Source organism: Brachyistius frenatus, unplaced genomic scaffold, assembly GCF_029030835.1.
Source record: "Brachyistius frenatus isolate BFR_SWC_R1_liver_20210118 unplaced genomic scaffold, ASM2903083v1 Contig_6, whole genome shotgun sequence".
Classification (NCBI taxonomy): Eukaryota; Metazoa; Chordata; class Actinopteri; family Embiotocidae; genus Brachyistius; species Brachyistius frenatus.
Genome location: NW_027210605.1, coordinates 2,822,101 through 2,836,689, shown reverse-complemented (window position 1 = coordinate 2,836,689; position 14,589 = coordinate 2,822,101). Strand labels below are relative to the sequence as shown.

At 39.6% G+C, this 14,589-nt stretch overlaps 1 protein-coding gene across 3 annotated transcripts in view; it reads left to right on the top strand.

Moving 5' to 3' along the window:
• samd10b (sterile alpha motif domain containing 10b) overlaps positions 1–13,004 on the top strand; it is a 48,569-nt gene extending 35,565 nt beyond the window's left edge. For all 3 annotated transcript variants that reach the window (XM_069725019.1, XM_069725011.1, XM_069725004.1), the window contains 2 exons: positions 1,400–1,540; positions 11,304–13,004. In XM_069725019.1, coding sequence (XP_069581120.1) covers positions 1,400–1,540; positions 11,304–11,326 — 164 coding nt within the window. In that variant the 3' untranslated portion in view covers positions 11,327–13,004. The remainder of the gene's footprint in view (positions 1–1,399; positions 1,541–11,303) is intronic.
• Positions 13,005–14,589: the final 1,585 nt, after the last annotated feature.

Below are 14,589 nucleotides of genomic sequence, written 5' to 3'. Positions count from 1 at the left end.
CCTCCACTGTTTCATTTTGTTCCATTCTTTCTTCTTTTATTTGTGGGTTAATAAAGGAACAATAAATTGGGTTTTAATGTGTGTGTGAGTGAAAGAGACAGAGAAACAGAGTGAATGTGAGTATGAAGTACCTACTCTACATACTTGTACTCTTACATACATAATCTGCAGGACTTTTCCTCTGCAGAACATATTTAAGCACAGATACAGAAAAAGAGAAAAAGACAGATGATGTGCTGATGTTCAGGGAAATTAAATGGGAATGAATGAAATGATATGAGGAGGGAGCTGCATGAGTAATGAGTCTAATTATGATTTGGGCATCGCACAGAGCTGCTGCAGGTATGATGGATTCCTCTTCTTTCTGCAGCAGTGAAGGATACAGCTCTCCTGCCCATAGTAACCTCTGTGTGTGTTTGCACCTCCACACATGCAAGTTTCTCATATTGTCTCAGTGTTTGTGCAAGTGCAGCTTGGTTGTAAAAGCTGTTTACTGTGGGTAATGGTATGTTAAATGTGTGTGTCCCCAGGGTTAAATGCCAAACCCTATAGTAAAACGTAACCACAGAAAACAGCCAGCCAGTGTAATCCTCCCATTGCCAGCCTCTTTATTGTTTCTAACTGGGGAGCTGCAGTGCTCACCAGAAAATAAACACCTCACCCATTTATGTGAATTGCAGAGTGAATCGACAAGCTAAAAACATAAATTAAGATGGGCACTGGGACAGTAAATGTCAAACATTAATTGGCAAACACTTTCTCAACAAATGCAATATGAATGCCCCCATATGCTAATTTCAAGTTTCCTTTCAGAAAGTTTAAAGATTAGGAGGAAATGTAAATTAACTTTTGGAAAATTTGCAAAACGCCTGAAAATCCAGTTGCGTTTTGAACCTGGAGGCCTTTTTGGGCCATGTGCTTAACCCTTAAAATTTGTATTTTAAAGAGATACCTGTCAATTACACGTTTATTTATTTATTTAAATTGCTCCATTTATCATTAATAAGCAGTTTATAAACATTGAATAAACACTGTGTAACACACTTTAATGCCGCCGTAAGGAGCTATTTGTCTTTATTCATGTAATTGTCAAAGCATTAACTCCCAAAAGCGTAAGTTGGTGTGTAAACTCATAATGAATGACATAGTAAACAAAGTTGCAATTATATGAAAAGGGACTTTGTAGAAGATTTATAATTGTTGACAAATATAGTACAATAATAAACATCTTTTTACAACCACCATAATGTTGATTATTTTGTAATCTTTCAGACTGAAAATTTGTTTACAAAGGCTAATTTGATTTACTCAATTCCTATGGTAATATTAATGCTTGCAAACAAGGCTATTTTTCTGAATTATTGGAGAAACTTAACCCATTCATGCCTCCTCCTGGCAGGACGGGCGTTGCTACGTCTGAACGGGGAGAAGCTGGAGAGGATGGGAATCATCCAGGAGACGCTGCGGCAGGAGGTTCTCCAACAAGTCCTCCAGCTGCAGGTCAGAGAAGAGGTCCGCAACTTGCAGCTCCTCAGTCGAAGTAAGTAACAAGATGCTTTGTGGGAATAAACATGCTGCTGTGTATCTCCATGCGGTATTGTGTCCCACATCTTTTAGAAAGTGAAAGACTCTGAGAAGCAGGGAGAGAGCAGCTGTGTTTGGCAAAATTGGGAGGAGGCAGTCTGAGACCATGCAGGCCTGCTGTGACATACGTGGAGCTGGACATCCAAGCGCAATTGTTTGTGGCTGTGTGGCTTTATTGACGGGAGCTCTTGGTTTGCTGCACTGCCTCTGAATGATGACTTTGGTAAACACTTTTATTATGCAGCCATCAATAAACTCGACTCAGTCAATCAGTGCTGACCTGGATTCAGAAACTGATGTGGTTTGCTTCCTGCAAGCATGTTTTCTTGATGTTGTGATAGTTGTAGGTTGTTTTCTGTATTCATTGGTGGCTATGAGTCCTCAAAGCGAAACAGCCGCACTATTTCATTTCGCTGTTTGGAATTCAGTTCCAATGTTCCCCGGAGACTGTTTGGATCGTTCAGCTTTTACAACAAATTATTCCCTTTAACTACCCTGATAAATACTACACATTGATCAGAGGAAACATAAATACATATTTAGAGATCTTTCATTTTATTACACCCTCAAAAAGTCTTATTTAGAGATGAGAATGGCTGTAGTTCCTCTTTTTCACGATTTTGCATTCAGAGCCAAATGCACGAGCACCTTATAGCTACTTCACTCAGGTTTTCTTTTGGGCACTGTAATCTTCAAGATCATGACCTATATTCAGCAGCAGCAGCATCCTGGCTGAGCAAAAGTGTCAAATGAAAGGGACTCTGCAGCATTTTAAGGGAATTGCAACAAGCTTGTACCTTTAGTTGCGTCCAATCTGCTCCCTTGTCCTTCAAGTAAGGAGAAAAAATATCTGGAGATTTATCAAGCCTTTTAGAATAACTGCATAACCATTTGCTCTAAATGCCCCAACCTCTCCTGACCTAAGTGCTTTAGACAGACATAGAATATTTTGTTAAAACAGGCTGAGCAATGAAGTTATTTTTGCCATCAACTGATCATTACGAACTCATGGTGCAAGGGCTCTTATAATCACCAGTCACATTCAAACAAGTAAATGAAGTGGTCTCTGTACTTTGACGAGCTCACACTCTCACTTTCTGATTATGCATGCTGCTGATGCTGTTACTTTTTGGTTTTCTTCATATACTCCTCCTCACTACAGACTGCTTCGAGGTAAGTGCTTTACGTGTTTTGTGTCCATTTTTATCTTTCCATGAGCCGTGCTTTTGGGCCTGAAAGAGTTTTTTGAGATACAACATGAACCCTCTATGAAGCCAGAGATTTTGTGAGATCTCCAAAAGCCCACGGCTCTGTTAAAGTGAGAGGGAGGGAGAGGAGATAGAACATACAGTACTCAAACCACCAAGCAGGTCATAAGAATGGGCTCCTGACTGGAAGATGACATTTAAAATTGTAAACAGTTCATCTGAAGTTATTGAATCGCACAATATAAAATAGTTTAAACAAAGGGTTTTCTAAAACTGTTTGGAAAACAATTTAAATATCAAATCTGTCAGAAAAGTTATTGATTCTTGAAATAACAAGCAAAAAAAACAAAACAACTGCAATTAAAAAACAGCAGTACCAGTCAAAAAAGAAGAGCAACCAACATCTGCCGGACTGAACTTGGCTGTGAATTAATTATTAAAAAAAACAAAGTTATATTTCATTCCACTGCCACATACATACAAATCAAAACTGAGGTTAAAGGCACTACAGACCGAACAGCCCGTTCTTTGAGGCGGTGATGATACGAATGAGTCTCAAATTGGTACTCTGAAATACTGGACTCAAAATCTTTGTATTTAAATTCACACTCAAACCAGGGATTTCACGGTTACGTTGCTGTAGTAACACCCAAACTCACTCACTCTGTTATGTTCTCCTTATTTTAGCTCACACCTTGCAGATACACAACAGGAGAAGTGCCAATCAAGCATTTTAAATTGAATTAAACTGAATTAAATTGAGAGGTGCATTTGTGGTAAGGAGAAAAAATTGAATTGCTGTTGGACACTTCTATTAAATGACCAATGCAAATTTTATTTCCCAGTTCAGCAGGCTCTGACTCTAAGCTATAAGTGCACGCTAATGTGGTGGCCTCATAAAACACCTGAGCCTCGCAAGGTTGGAGGGTATTCAGAGGTGAGGAAGGTAGGACGAGGTGGGAACCGTTGGTCGAAGTGATAATGGGGACGTTTCAGCGTTTTAAATAAAATGAGAAGTGTGATGAGGTGGTGAGAAGGCCGTGACTGTGGGCCAGGGTGCAGGTCTTGACGAAAACAGTTTACTGAGCAATCACAATCTTGTAATTATCTAAAGCATGACAACAGATATTGTAGTCAACCAATGGGCAAATATACAAGCACTGTCAACTTTCTCTCAAAAACTAAAGCACTATGTTAGTGATTTAAATATTCTGAGGGCATTTTATTATTTTATTAGACAGGAATCAAAGGAGAGAGATGCACAACAAAGTAACAACTTAGCAGTTTATTGTCAGCATCTTACAGTAGCATTTCATATTATGTTAGTGTTTTAGTCACAATAGTTGCATGGCTCTAGATATGACCTTGTCAGTCTGTGGGTTCACTGCTTTGGTCCAAATATCTCAACAACTATTGGATGGATTGCCATGAAATTCTATACAGACATTTATGGCTTCCAGGTTATACATTCTCATGTTTTTGATGATCCCATGACTTATTTTTACCCTAGCACCACCATAAGGTTGACATTTACAGGTTTTAGTGTTACATCTGGCCGACTGGAAGGATGGAAGTCTCACATAGCTGCTAGCCAGGCTTTACACTCTTCCACTGTGTAGAGCTGGACTGAGAAAATATTTTAAAAAAATAATGCTGATGAGCACAAGCAATGCAGACACTTTTCTGCTGGCTCTGGCCTTTGTTTGCATTTTTCTGCTTTTATTTGTTTCTCTTTTGTGGTAAACTATGAGGAGCTGCACTTGGAAACCTACAGATTACTCAGACTTTTTCTTTTTGTGTTAAGCCATTTTTCAAAAATGTTTATGACCTCCTCATGACTACAGGAGTGTAGCTAAGGCTAATTAGCAGCGAAGCTAAAGCGAAGTACCAACAAGATGCTGCACTTTTCCACGGACGACTACCACAAACTCCTGCAGAAGATTGCAGACCTGGAAGCAAAAATCCACCGACGAGAAGTGAACGTGGAGGTAAATGGACTGTGTGGGAATGATACCACCTTACCAATGGACTCAAAACAGTGGACAAGCAAAGACACAGCTAACTAGCACCACTAGGGCTACCAAGAAACAGGAGGGCTGTGTAGCAGATAATAAATCTTCAAATGGTTCCCCTCCCTGGAACTCTCGGTGCAAAGCCTAGATCATATCCTCAAGATGTGGGAGGACGACTAACAGGCAGAGCCCAGCGCCCTGAGATTGGTGACGTGACTGGCTGGCCTGCACTACCACACAGACAAAACACCTCCTCAACCCCTGTACTCAGAAGGACACAGCACAGGACAGCTGCAAAAAGTAAAACCAGCATAAAACCCCCACAACAACCAAACCTACAACTTGAAAACAGATGTGCTCCATTGTTGCAGGATCCTAAATCTCAATCTGATGACCTTAATAACCAGTTATCTTCTTATAGCAGGGTAAGAACTGAGAGTAAATCTGAACGCAAAGGGCCGCAGGGAAAGCTAATGACTGGGCCCGAGACTCTGATTGTGGGTGACTTTGCTGTTAAATATGTCAGAATGATGTGCAGCAAGAACACCAAAATACTCTGCTTTCTGAAAGATAAGGTCTCTGACAGAATCCTGGACATCGTGGCTCAACATCCAAATGTGAAAAACATCATTGTGCATACAGGAAGCTGTGATGTTGTGAAACAACAGTCTAAAGTTCTGAAGCGAGACTTTATTGATCTGTTAAACACAGTCAGCTCTGTCAATGCTGAGGTGTTATCAGTGGCCCTCTCCCACCAGTCAGAGGAGGAGATGAACATTTCAGCAGGCTGTTTGCACTGAACAAATGGCTGTCAACTGAATGCATTCAGTGCATTTTAGCAACAATTTCTACTTTTGAACAAGTCAGGGGTAAAATTGTTTACCTCTAACCTATTTCACTTCCTGCGTCACCCATCTGTGCCCTCTGCCAAAGACAAGAGACAAGAGGAGTCTAAACAAGAGATAACCACACAGCATTGCCGTAGAGACCTTCAGGGAAAGATGCCCTCGCCGAAAGAGAGCCTACAGGAGGAGTCAAAATAGGGAAAAGAAAGTGCAGAAAAGCTGAGCGCAGGTAGCGAAAAACAAATCTCAGGTTCATTGTGACATCTTTAAAAAGAGACTTTGCAGTTATAATCTGGAACTGAGAAATGCAAGGCAGTCCTTCTTTGACATCATTACCAAAAACAATAACAATACACGCGCCTTATTTGCTACCGTTGCCAGGCTAACAAACCCTCCGGTGTCAGTAGCTGCTGCGCTCCAATCCACCAGGGCCTGCAATCAATTTGCCTCCCTTTTCACTGACAAAATTCTGAAAATTAGACAAGCAGTCAGTGCCTCCACACCAACCACAGGATATGTGTTGTCCCCGTCTATAAATAATCCCCTCAAATATCCTGGCACAATTTCATTCAATCAACCATGGAAGCCTTGAAGACATTGTACAACATCTGAAGTCATCCACCTGCTGCTTGGATATTCTACCAACACACTTTTTTATCAATATTTCGAATTACATGACCACTGATCTTTTACAAATTGTAAACACATCCCTTCTCTCAGGTGTCTTCCCACAGGCCCTAAAAACTGCAGTTATTAAACCACTCCTAAAGAAGACCAACTTAGAAACCACAATAATTAAAAATTATAGGCCAATATCAAACCCCCCATTTTTAAGTAAAATAATTGAAAAAGCTATTTTTCAACAGCTGAACAACTTCTTGGCCATAAATAACTGTTTTGAAGTCTTCCAGTCAGGCTTTTGACAGCATCACAGTACCGAAACTGCTCTTGTTAAGGTTTTCAACGGCATCCACTTAAATACAGACAGTGGCAGAATTTCAGTCTTAGTTTTATTGGATCGCAGTGCTGCATTCGACATGGTCGACCATGACATACTACTAGACAGACTAGAAAACTGGGTGGGACTTTCTGGCACAGCACTAAACTGGTTTGAATCCTACTTGAAGGACTGAGAATACCTTGTGTCTGTAGCTAATTACACATCAGAGTGGACTATGATGACATGTGGTGTTCCCCAAGGTTCAATTCTGGGGCCTCTTCTGTTCAACATCTACGTGCTTCCACTAGTTCAGATTATGGAAAACAACAAAGTGTGTTATCATAGTTGTGTAGACAACACACAAATTTACATAACTACATCGCCAGGGGACTATAATCCCATACAAGGGCTGTAAATGCATTGAACAAATCTACAACTGGATGTGCCAGAATTTTATTCAATTAAACAAAAATAAAACAAAGGTAATTGTTTTTGGTGCCCAGGGAGAATGATTGAAAGTCAGTGCTTAGCTTCAATTACTGATGTTAAAAACCACAAACCAAGCCAGAAATCCAGGTGTAGTCATGCATTCAGACCTCAATCTGAACAGCCATATTAAGACAATTACAAAATCAGCCTACTATCACCTGAAGAATATATCAAGGATTAGAAGATTCATGTCTCAACAGGATTTGGAAAATATGTTCGTGCATTTACTGTATCTTCAGCAGACTCGACTATTGTAACGGTGTGTTTACACACCGTAAAAAGTCTGTAAAAAGTCAATCAGACAGCTGCAGCTGATTCAGAACGCTGCAGCCCGAGTTCTCACTAAGACCAAGAAAGTGGATCACATCACTCCAGTTCTGAGGTCTTTACAATGGCTTCCTGGCTTCCTGGTTTTACACAGAGAATTGACTTTAAACTATTTAGCAATTTGTTAGCTTGCTTGATGTTTTAATCACTGTTTTTAACGTTTTAATCACTGTTCTTAATTGGTTTTAAATGTCATTTTCTTTTGCCTTATGTTTTGATGCTTTTAATGGTTTTATGTGAAGCACTTTGAATTGCCTTGTTGTTGAAATGTGCTATACAACAAAACTTGCCTTGCCTTGAATTGGATGAAAAAAGATGCTGTTGTTTTGACTGCCAAATCGGAGGGGATACGTGTGGAAAAGCCTGATGATGGTGAAATGGAAGGAAAACGGCAGGAGGCATCAAAGAAAGAGGCAGACTCGTACAGGAGCTAATGCACATTAAGCATTTGCTCTCATATTTCGCTTACAGTGTCCTCCACACACACACACACACACACACACACACATCCAGCTGCTCTCTCTGAATGATTCTCCCAATGCTCTTACAATTCTGGTGTGATTTAGTGGAGCCGTCATACCGCCTGTCACGTCTGATTCATCTCAAACAGATTTACCAAAAATTAAATATTGATCTCACAATAACTTTTGAAAAGGGGCTGCAAAATATAGATGCAGCTGAATCTGATGTGCATTTGTCACCGATCGGAGCCATGATAGCACAGTTTAACCTGACTCTTACAAGGGTCTCACATCATTCATGTCAGGACTGTAAACTTTTACAAGTTCTCTCAGCCTCTCTCCAACTCCACTTAAAAAATAGCACGCAGTACTGAGTTGTGATAGTGAAATTAAAAGGACAAATGATAGAAAAGAGCACCTAAGACCTGAGGGGGGGAAGGAAGACAAGCGTGCAATAAAGAGGAGGATAGAGAGCTGCGACTGGAGGTGAGATGTTTAACTGATAGAGAAAAATACTGCAGATGACATTGACAGATCAAAGAGATATAGAAATGAGACGGGTAAAGAGGTTAATAAAGGGGCATGGATAGTGAAAGAAAGCCTGTCTGATAGCACTTTTATTCCCTGGCTACAGGGTCCTACTTTCCTCTCTATGTTAATCTGTCTGGAGCGGGTTCACTTGCTGAAAGCATTGTAATAACATTTCACACTCTACATAGAATCACATTACTTCTGTTAGATGATCTCCATGCTTTGCTGACATTTTGATAAGTGAAGGTAGTTCTTCTTAAAGTCTGGCTTGAGACTAAACAGTTTACAGAAATCCTTCATTGCAAACTGAAGTGTGGAGATGCAGAGATAAGATTAAAAGTGTGTCAGGATATCTGTGGCTCCACTGCACCAGCTATGAGTGTTCTTTTTTAATCTGTCTCTCCCAAGTCCCTCAACATCATGGAAGCTCAAGACTAAACCAGACTGCCCTTGTAAGATTCACTGTGGTGACCTCAGTGTTTCGCTGGTTTGTTTTCTGTAGCCTGTCCTCCGGCTCTGAGGAGCACATGATCCCTTCAAAGCCTGACAAGACCTTCTTTTCCCCCTCCCTTAGTGAACAGCAGCATTTCATACATGTATTCACTTTGAAGGAAGCTGTTAGAAAGAGTTTTCTTATTGGCCACTAATTCTGTACTTCTACCACACAGAACATGAATGGAAACATGATTATGAATTTGATGTTTTACACAACACACAAGTCATCTTCACTCATCTCTAAATCCATATGACATCTGATACTTTGTGCACTGAATGACAGGTTATTTGTTTTCGAGGTAATAGGGGGATATTAAGCTCAACTGAAGAATAATTAAACTATCACAAGTTAAAAATGCCTTTTTTATGTCATGCAAAAAAATTTAAGTGGAGAGTATCATTTAAGCAACAAACAAAACAAAAAATTAACAAGGAAACAGGCAGCCACAGAAAATATCTTGAATATTGAACAACAGTCTATTTTTTCTTTAAAAGAAAGGCTTGATATAGCAAATATGTGTTCCAATACAGTTACTTTCATGGTGAAAAAGGATCACGATGTAAAAAAGTCCTGCAATAAATAAAAGTCCAGCAGCATAATCCACCCCCCTCTTCTCCACATATGTTTATTATTTAGGAGTACACTAACTGACAAATGTTTGGAATTCATTGTAATTAAAACAAACTACAAACCATTTACAGCATCTTTTAAAGTCTGCAGGCTATGAATGTTAGAAACTTAAAATATACTGACATCTAACATTGGAGTTGGATGCAAATATAAATATAGTATAGAGCAGTCTGTTGTTTATGTCTCTTCTTGAACATAACATGGTTGGGAAAGCTACTTATATTTTCTATGGTAGCTTCTTGTATTTGTATTTTTAGACACTTCACTCACACTATTTCATGTGTTTTCAGCAGGCGAGGCTGTTTTATTTCAGTCAGTGAAAGGCAAGGTTGATATCTTTCATTGCCCAGAGCCTCAGCTCCCTCAGTAGTGTGAACCATGCAGGGGTTGTAACATCTGGAAAGCTTGGGGGGAGGAGGGGGATTCAGATCAGTGCCCATTGGGAGATCTGCCCTCCTTCTTCTTTGTTAGCCACCGGTTGTTGGTATATCTCTATGATAAACTGTCAGTACTTCCTTCCTCCTCAGCATATCACATTCTCATCAAAGTCGGTCTCTGCCTTTGTGTGTACCCATCTGCCATGTTTCAGAATAGCAGCTAATTATGATGTGGGAAATAACCTCAATAAATCACCTCACCCCACCCACTGCAAAATGATGTGTTGTCAGCAGCACTTTGGTTGACTGTCTAGGTAACCTTTTGGCACTGAATCTCTTCTGTGATGTTGCCCATCCTATAAGAGTTTTACTCAGAGCTCCATGTGGCGCCTGCCAGCTGAACTGTAGCTCTGAATTAGAATATGAATTAAACTCTGAGCGTGACAGACAAAGAAGGAGGAACATGTCATTTCTCCTCAGCGCAAATTTTGCCTGGTTGCTTCCCCCCCACACACACACATCCCCACCTCCCCTCCTCTGCGGCACCTATCTCTCTGAGGACTCTACAGGGAGCTCATTTAAAAGAATTTCCATCAGAGAAGCAGTTCTCTCTTTGTCTGTGCAAGCCTCGAGTCGTATCAGTGGATCTCCATCCTGTCTGCCTCTCCATTCTGCCCCTCTATCGCTTCCTGGTTCAAGTTCACTCCAGTGCAGCGTTACATCTGCCTGAGACAGGTGGTGCGTCTTCCTTGGCTATCACTGAGGACTTGGAGCTGAAATGCCAACAGTCTAAGAGATGAAAGTCTGCCTTCCCACTGACATTCGAGTCATTTGAGCATAGTTGAGGATAGTTGTCATGGAAACCACCTGGTCGCATCTGTTGTTTCGAAAGAAAGAAAAAGACAATGATATTAAGAAAAGGGGCTTGTGATTGTTGGTGGCATGTAGTATAACCTTAGACACTTTGTCAATGAAATCTCTGCATTTTGATTATTAAACATTATCAAACTGCTTATTCAGTCCTCCAGTGTTTCATTTTAAATGATTGCCTGTTATGGAGGTTGTTTCTCAGTGATTGAGTGCAGCGTGCTACAGAAAGAGAGGTCAGCCACACTTGATATTACACTGGAGTCTATGAGAGTAAGGTGTCACATACAGATTGAGGAGGGTTCTTGTGCTTTGGAGAGGCTCTGAGATGTGTTTTCAAGGCTTAGCAAACTAGACGGACAAACAACTTCACGGTGCGTTAACTGAGACATAGCAATAGAGAGCAATGTGTTTTGACCATTCACTGAGGTTACAAAAGGGCATGATGTGAACAAACAATTACTACTTTAATGCCTGCTTTTTTCTACCCATGTGAATCCTGATTATGTATTCCCCCCTCCTCTCTCTCTCTGCAGCCTCCTTTGGAAATTTCTCTTAGCTCATCCCTGGATCCATTTGGCAGCCCTTTCCCTCATCCCCCGTCACAATCCGTCTCTAGGAGCCATGGAAGAGCTGCTGTCTTCAGATATGTGAGCAGAGGATCAACAAGTGAAAGGGGAGAGGACAAGCCTATAGACTACATGCCAACTCGTCTGGAGGATTCTCATTTAACACGGCCAATCTGGTTTACAGACACCAAGACAGAGACAAAGCCCCGTTCAAGGCAGGAGTACCCACTGTAACATAATGATAAGATGAAAGAGCCACAATCCGAGTGATGATTGAGGCCTGACACTGGTTTATTGCTCAATCATTGCAAATCTCCTTTTGTTTTCCTTTCTCATTCGGATCGGACTGATTGGACAATTTTTCTCAGAAGCTTGGGTTTATATTTTACTTGAGTTTTGAACAGACAGGATTCCCAGTTTTCCACTTATCACATGAATAAATTCTTTAACGTGGTTTCATATCAAATAAACCTTCGATCCTAGTGACACAAGAAACATGTGGATAATTTCTTGAATTATGGTGTAAACAGATTTATGTGCAGCGCTACTATTCAGACAATGGATGTAATGGAAGTGAAGGGAACTTGCAGTCAATCGTCATCTCCCTTTGAAGCAACAACACTGACTGAGTATTCAAAGGGAATTAGAGTTGGTCTTAAAAGTATTTGACTAATGCCAGTATAATCAATTCCTCACCCACATGTCACACTGCATTTTCCTCTCAGGACTTAAGTTTTAGAATTTGCAGGCTTGGAGGATCAACAATAACACTTTCAGCTGAATGTCATTCCCACAATATATCTTTTTGTATTGTGACTTATCTGCAGTATGTCAGTGAGACGTTAATAAAGAAGAGAAATATATGTATACAGTGTGAGCGTTGTAGAGTAACATACACTTTAATCTGTGTATACTGTAACAATACTTTAGTCTTTTATTAATGAAACTGATATGCGGGGCTCACAGAGATCACATGATAATCACTGACTGCTTGATAAAGCAATAATTTAAATGCTTATAAGTGAAGAGGATGTAGCAACGTCTCAAATAAATATTAAAGAATCTTTTCTACAGTTAGGATGCATAATATGAGTTTTAGCGGAGGGAAATATCCATCTGACCAGCTACACTGTGTGTCATCTCTCACACACATACAAAAAGAAAGGACAAGCCTCGGTTTTATTCCGTCCTGTTTCTGTCCCGAATGCGGCGCTGTACTTTCAGATGCTCAGAAATCAGGACACCATGACAGCTCCTCAGATGCAAGATTCCCTCTGTGACTGAAGCCAGCACCTTTGATGTCACTCGAGGCAGCAGCAAACAGCTATGTATGAGGATGACACTCAAGTCACAACTAAATGAATTAAATAAATAAATAAACTTCGAACACACAAAACCTCCTCTTCCAACATCCTTCCATGTGTCCTTTGACAAGGAGTCTTTTGGTAATGTGAGTTATTGACTGTTAAAAAGGAGAAAACACACTATTATTTTTAGATTACCCGATGTACTGTCAGTATTGACAGTTTTGGTTTACTTTGACGGATGATTGATGAATTGTTTGAAATGCAAAAGAGGGAAAAATATTTATCTGCTTTACAGATACAGAGGCATATGGTATGGAACATGATAAAAGCTGTCTTTTTTGAATAAACTGATTGAGATGAAGTGTTGCTCCTGATTTTCACATTACCATAAATGCATTACAATTACTGTTTTTATTCTTGAGTTTTTTTTATATATTGTAGAAACACACATATTTTTGATACAATGGCAACCTTGAAGAATAAAAATGCCCTTTTGAGAAATATAAAGTAACAAGAAAGACAAAGAAAGAAGAGGTGAAAAAATACACTCCAGAACCAGGTGATCTTTATCAGCTCAATTCAAGGTGTCCAGAGACCAAAAGTCGAATGTCTTTTATCTCATCTCGAGATATTGTAAAAGACATGTGACAAAAAGTGGTTCTTGTAACCATCTTTGGAAACAGAGTCCAGTGTTCTGGGAGCTGTGTTTTAGCTGGCAGTGTTCCCGTCATCAAAGCTGACTGTTTACCAGAGGCAAGTGATAGAGTGTCCTCTGAGTTTCCAAAAATAGCCCAGTCTCCGTCGGATAGAATAGATGGTTTTTATACATCTAAAATGTGGAAATGTTACACCAAAATAAAACCAGCACGGGATAATCTGAAAATACATTTTACACAATTCCTTTTATAGTTTTCAGCTGTCACAAAATTTTTACAATGATGAATAAATTTACATTGAATAATGGATCTGTGTTTATAATGGAAATAATCTGTGTTAACCAGTGCAGTCATTAAAAAAAATACACAGAATTTTAGAACCTAAACTGTTTAAGTAGTGTTTGTATATAATAACACAAATTTGTCCATAGAAACTCCAATGCTTTGTTTTAAGGGACACAAAAGTGATTCAAATCCCAGAAGTGCTTCCAGATGTTCTATTACAGCCCCAACCAAGAAGTTGCACACCTCTTGTAGTGACTTGTTTTTCTTTCCCACTCTATTTTTTACTTCCATCTGTTGTTTGATCTTTGCTTGATTTACTTTTTTTTTTTTTTTTTAAAGCTTTCTCTCCTCCTTTCTTTTAACTCAACAATTCGTCCATTAATGAATTAATGAATTTATCAATATTGTAAGCTCTCGACTTTACTGTGTTAAGTCCCCTGAGGTCATTTATGCTGTCATTTGGCAATATATGAACAAATTAAATTCACTTAAATCAATTATTATTACCGTAAATACTATTTACAGTGCCTACATAAAAGTTTCTGGTTTACATTAATGTATTCAACAAAAGCAATTGTTTTTAACACTAAAGTTTAGGAGAAGTACACGTAATCCTGATTTATTGAATATTATATTTATTACAGAGTGAGGGTGCCTCTAACTTGCTGCTACTCTCTGAACTGTTTTTCAGTATCTGCGAGTCACGACTCCAACTTTGTGAACGTGAAACAATGCTGCCTGCCTAAATAGACACACATACATTGTCGGTCTCATGCTGACACACACACACACACACACACACACACACACACACTGGGGTCCAATTACTGAGAGACATGGAGCATCTCACCTGTTAATAACAGGGCACATGAATGATAAACAGATTCAGCGAGCATTGGCCTTCTCAACCTTGACAGAAAAGAAATCTGTGGAGCAGATGGTTGGATGGTGCAGTTAATTGGATACTGTTTAATATTAAGTGTCTTTTTTTTCTCTCTGTGTGAC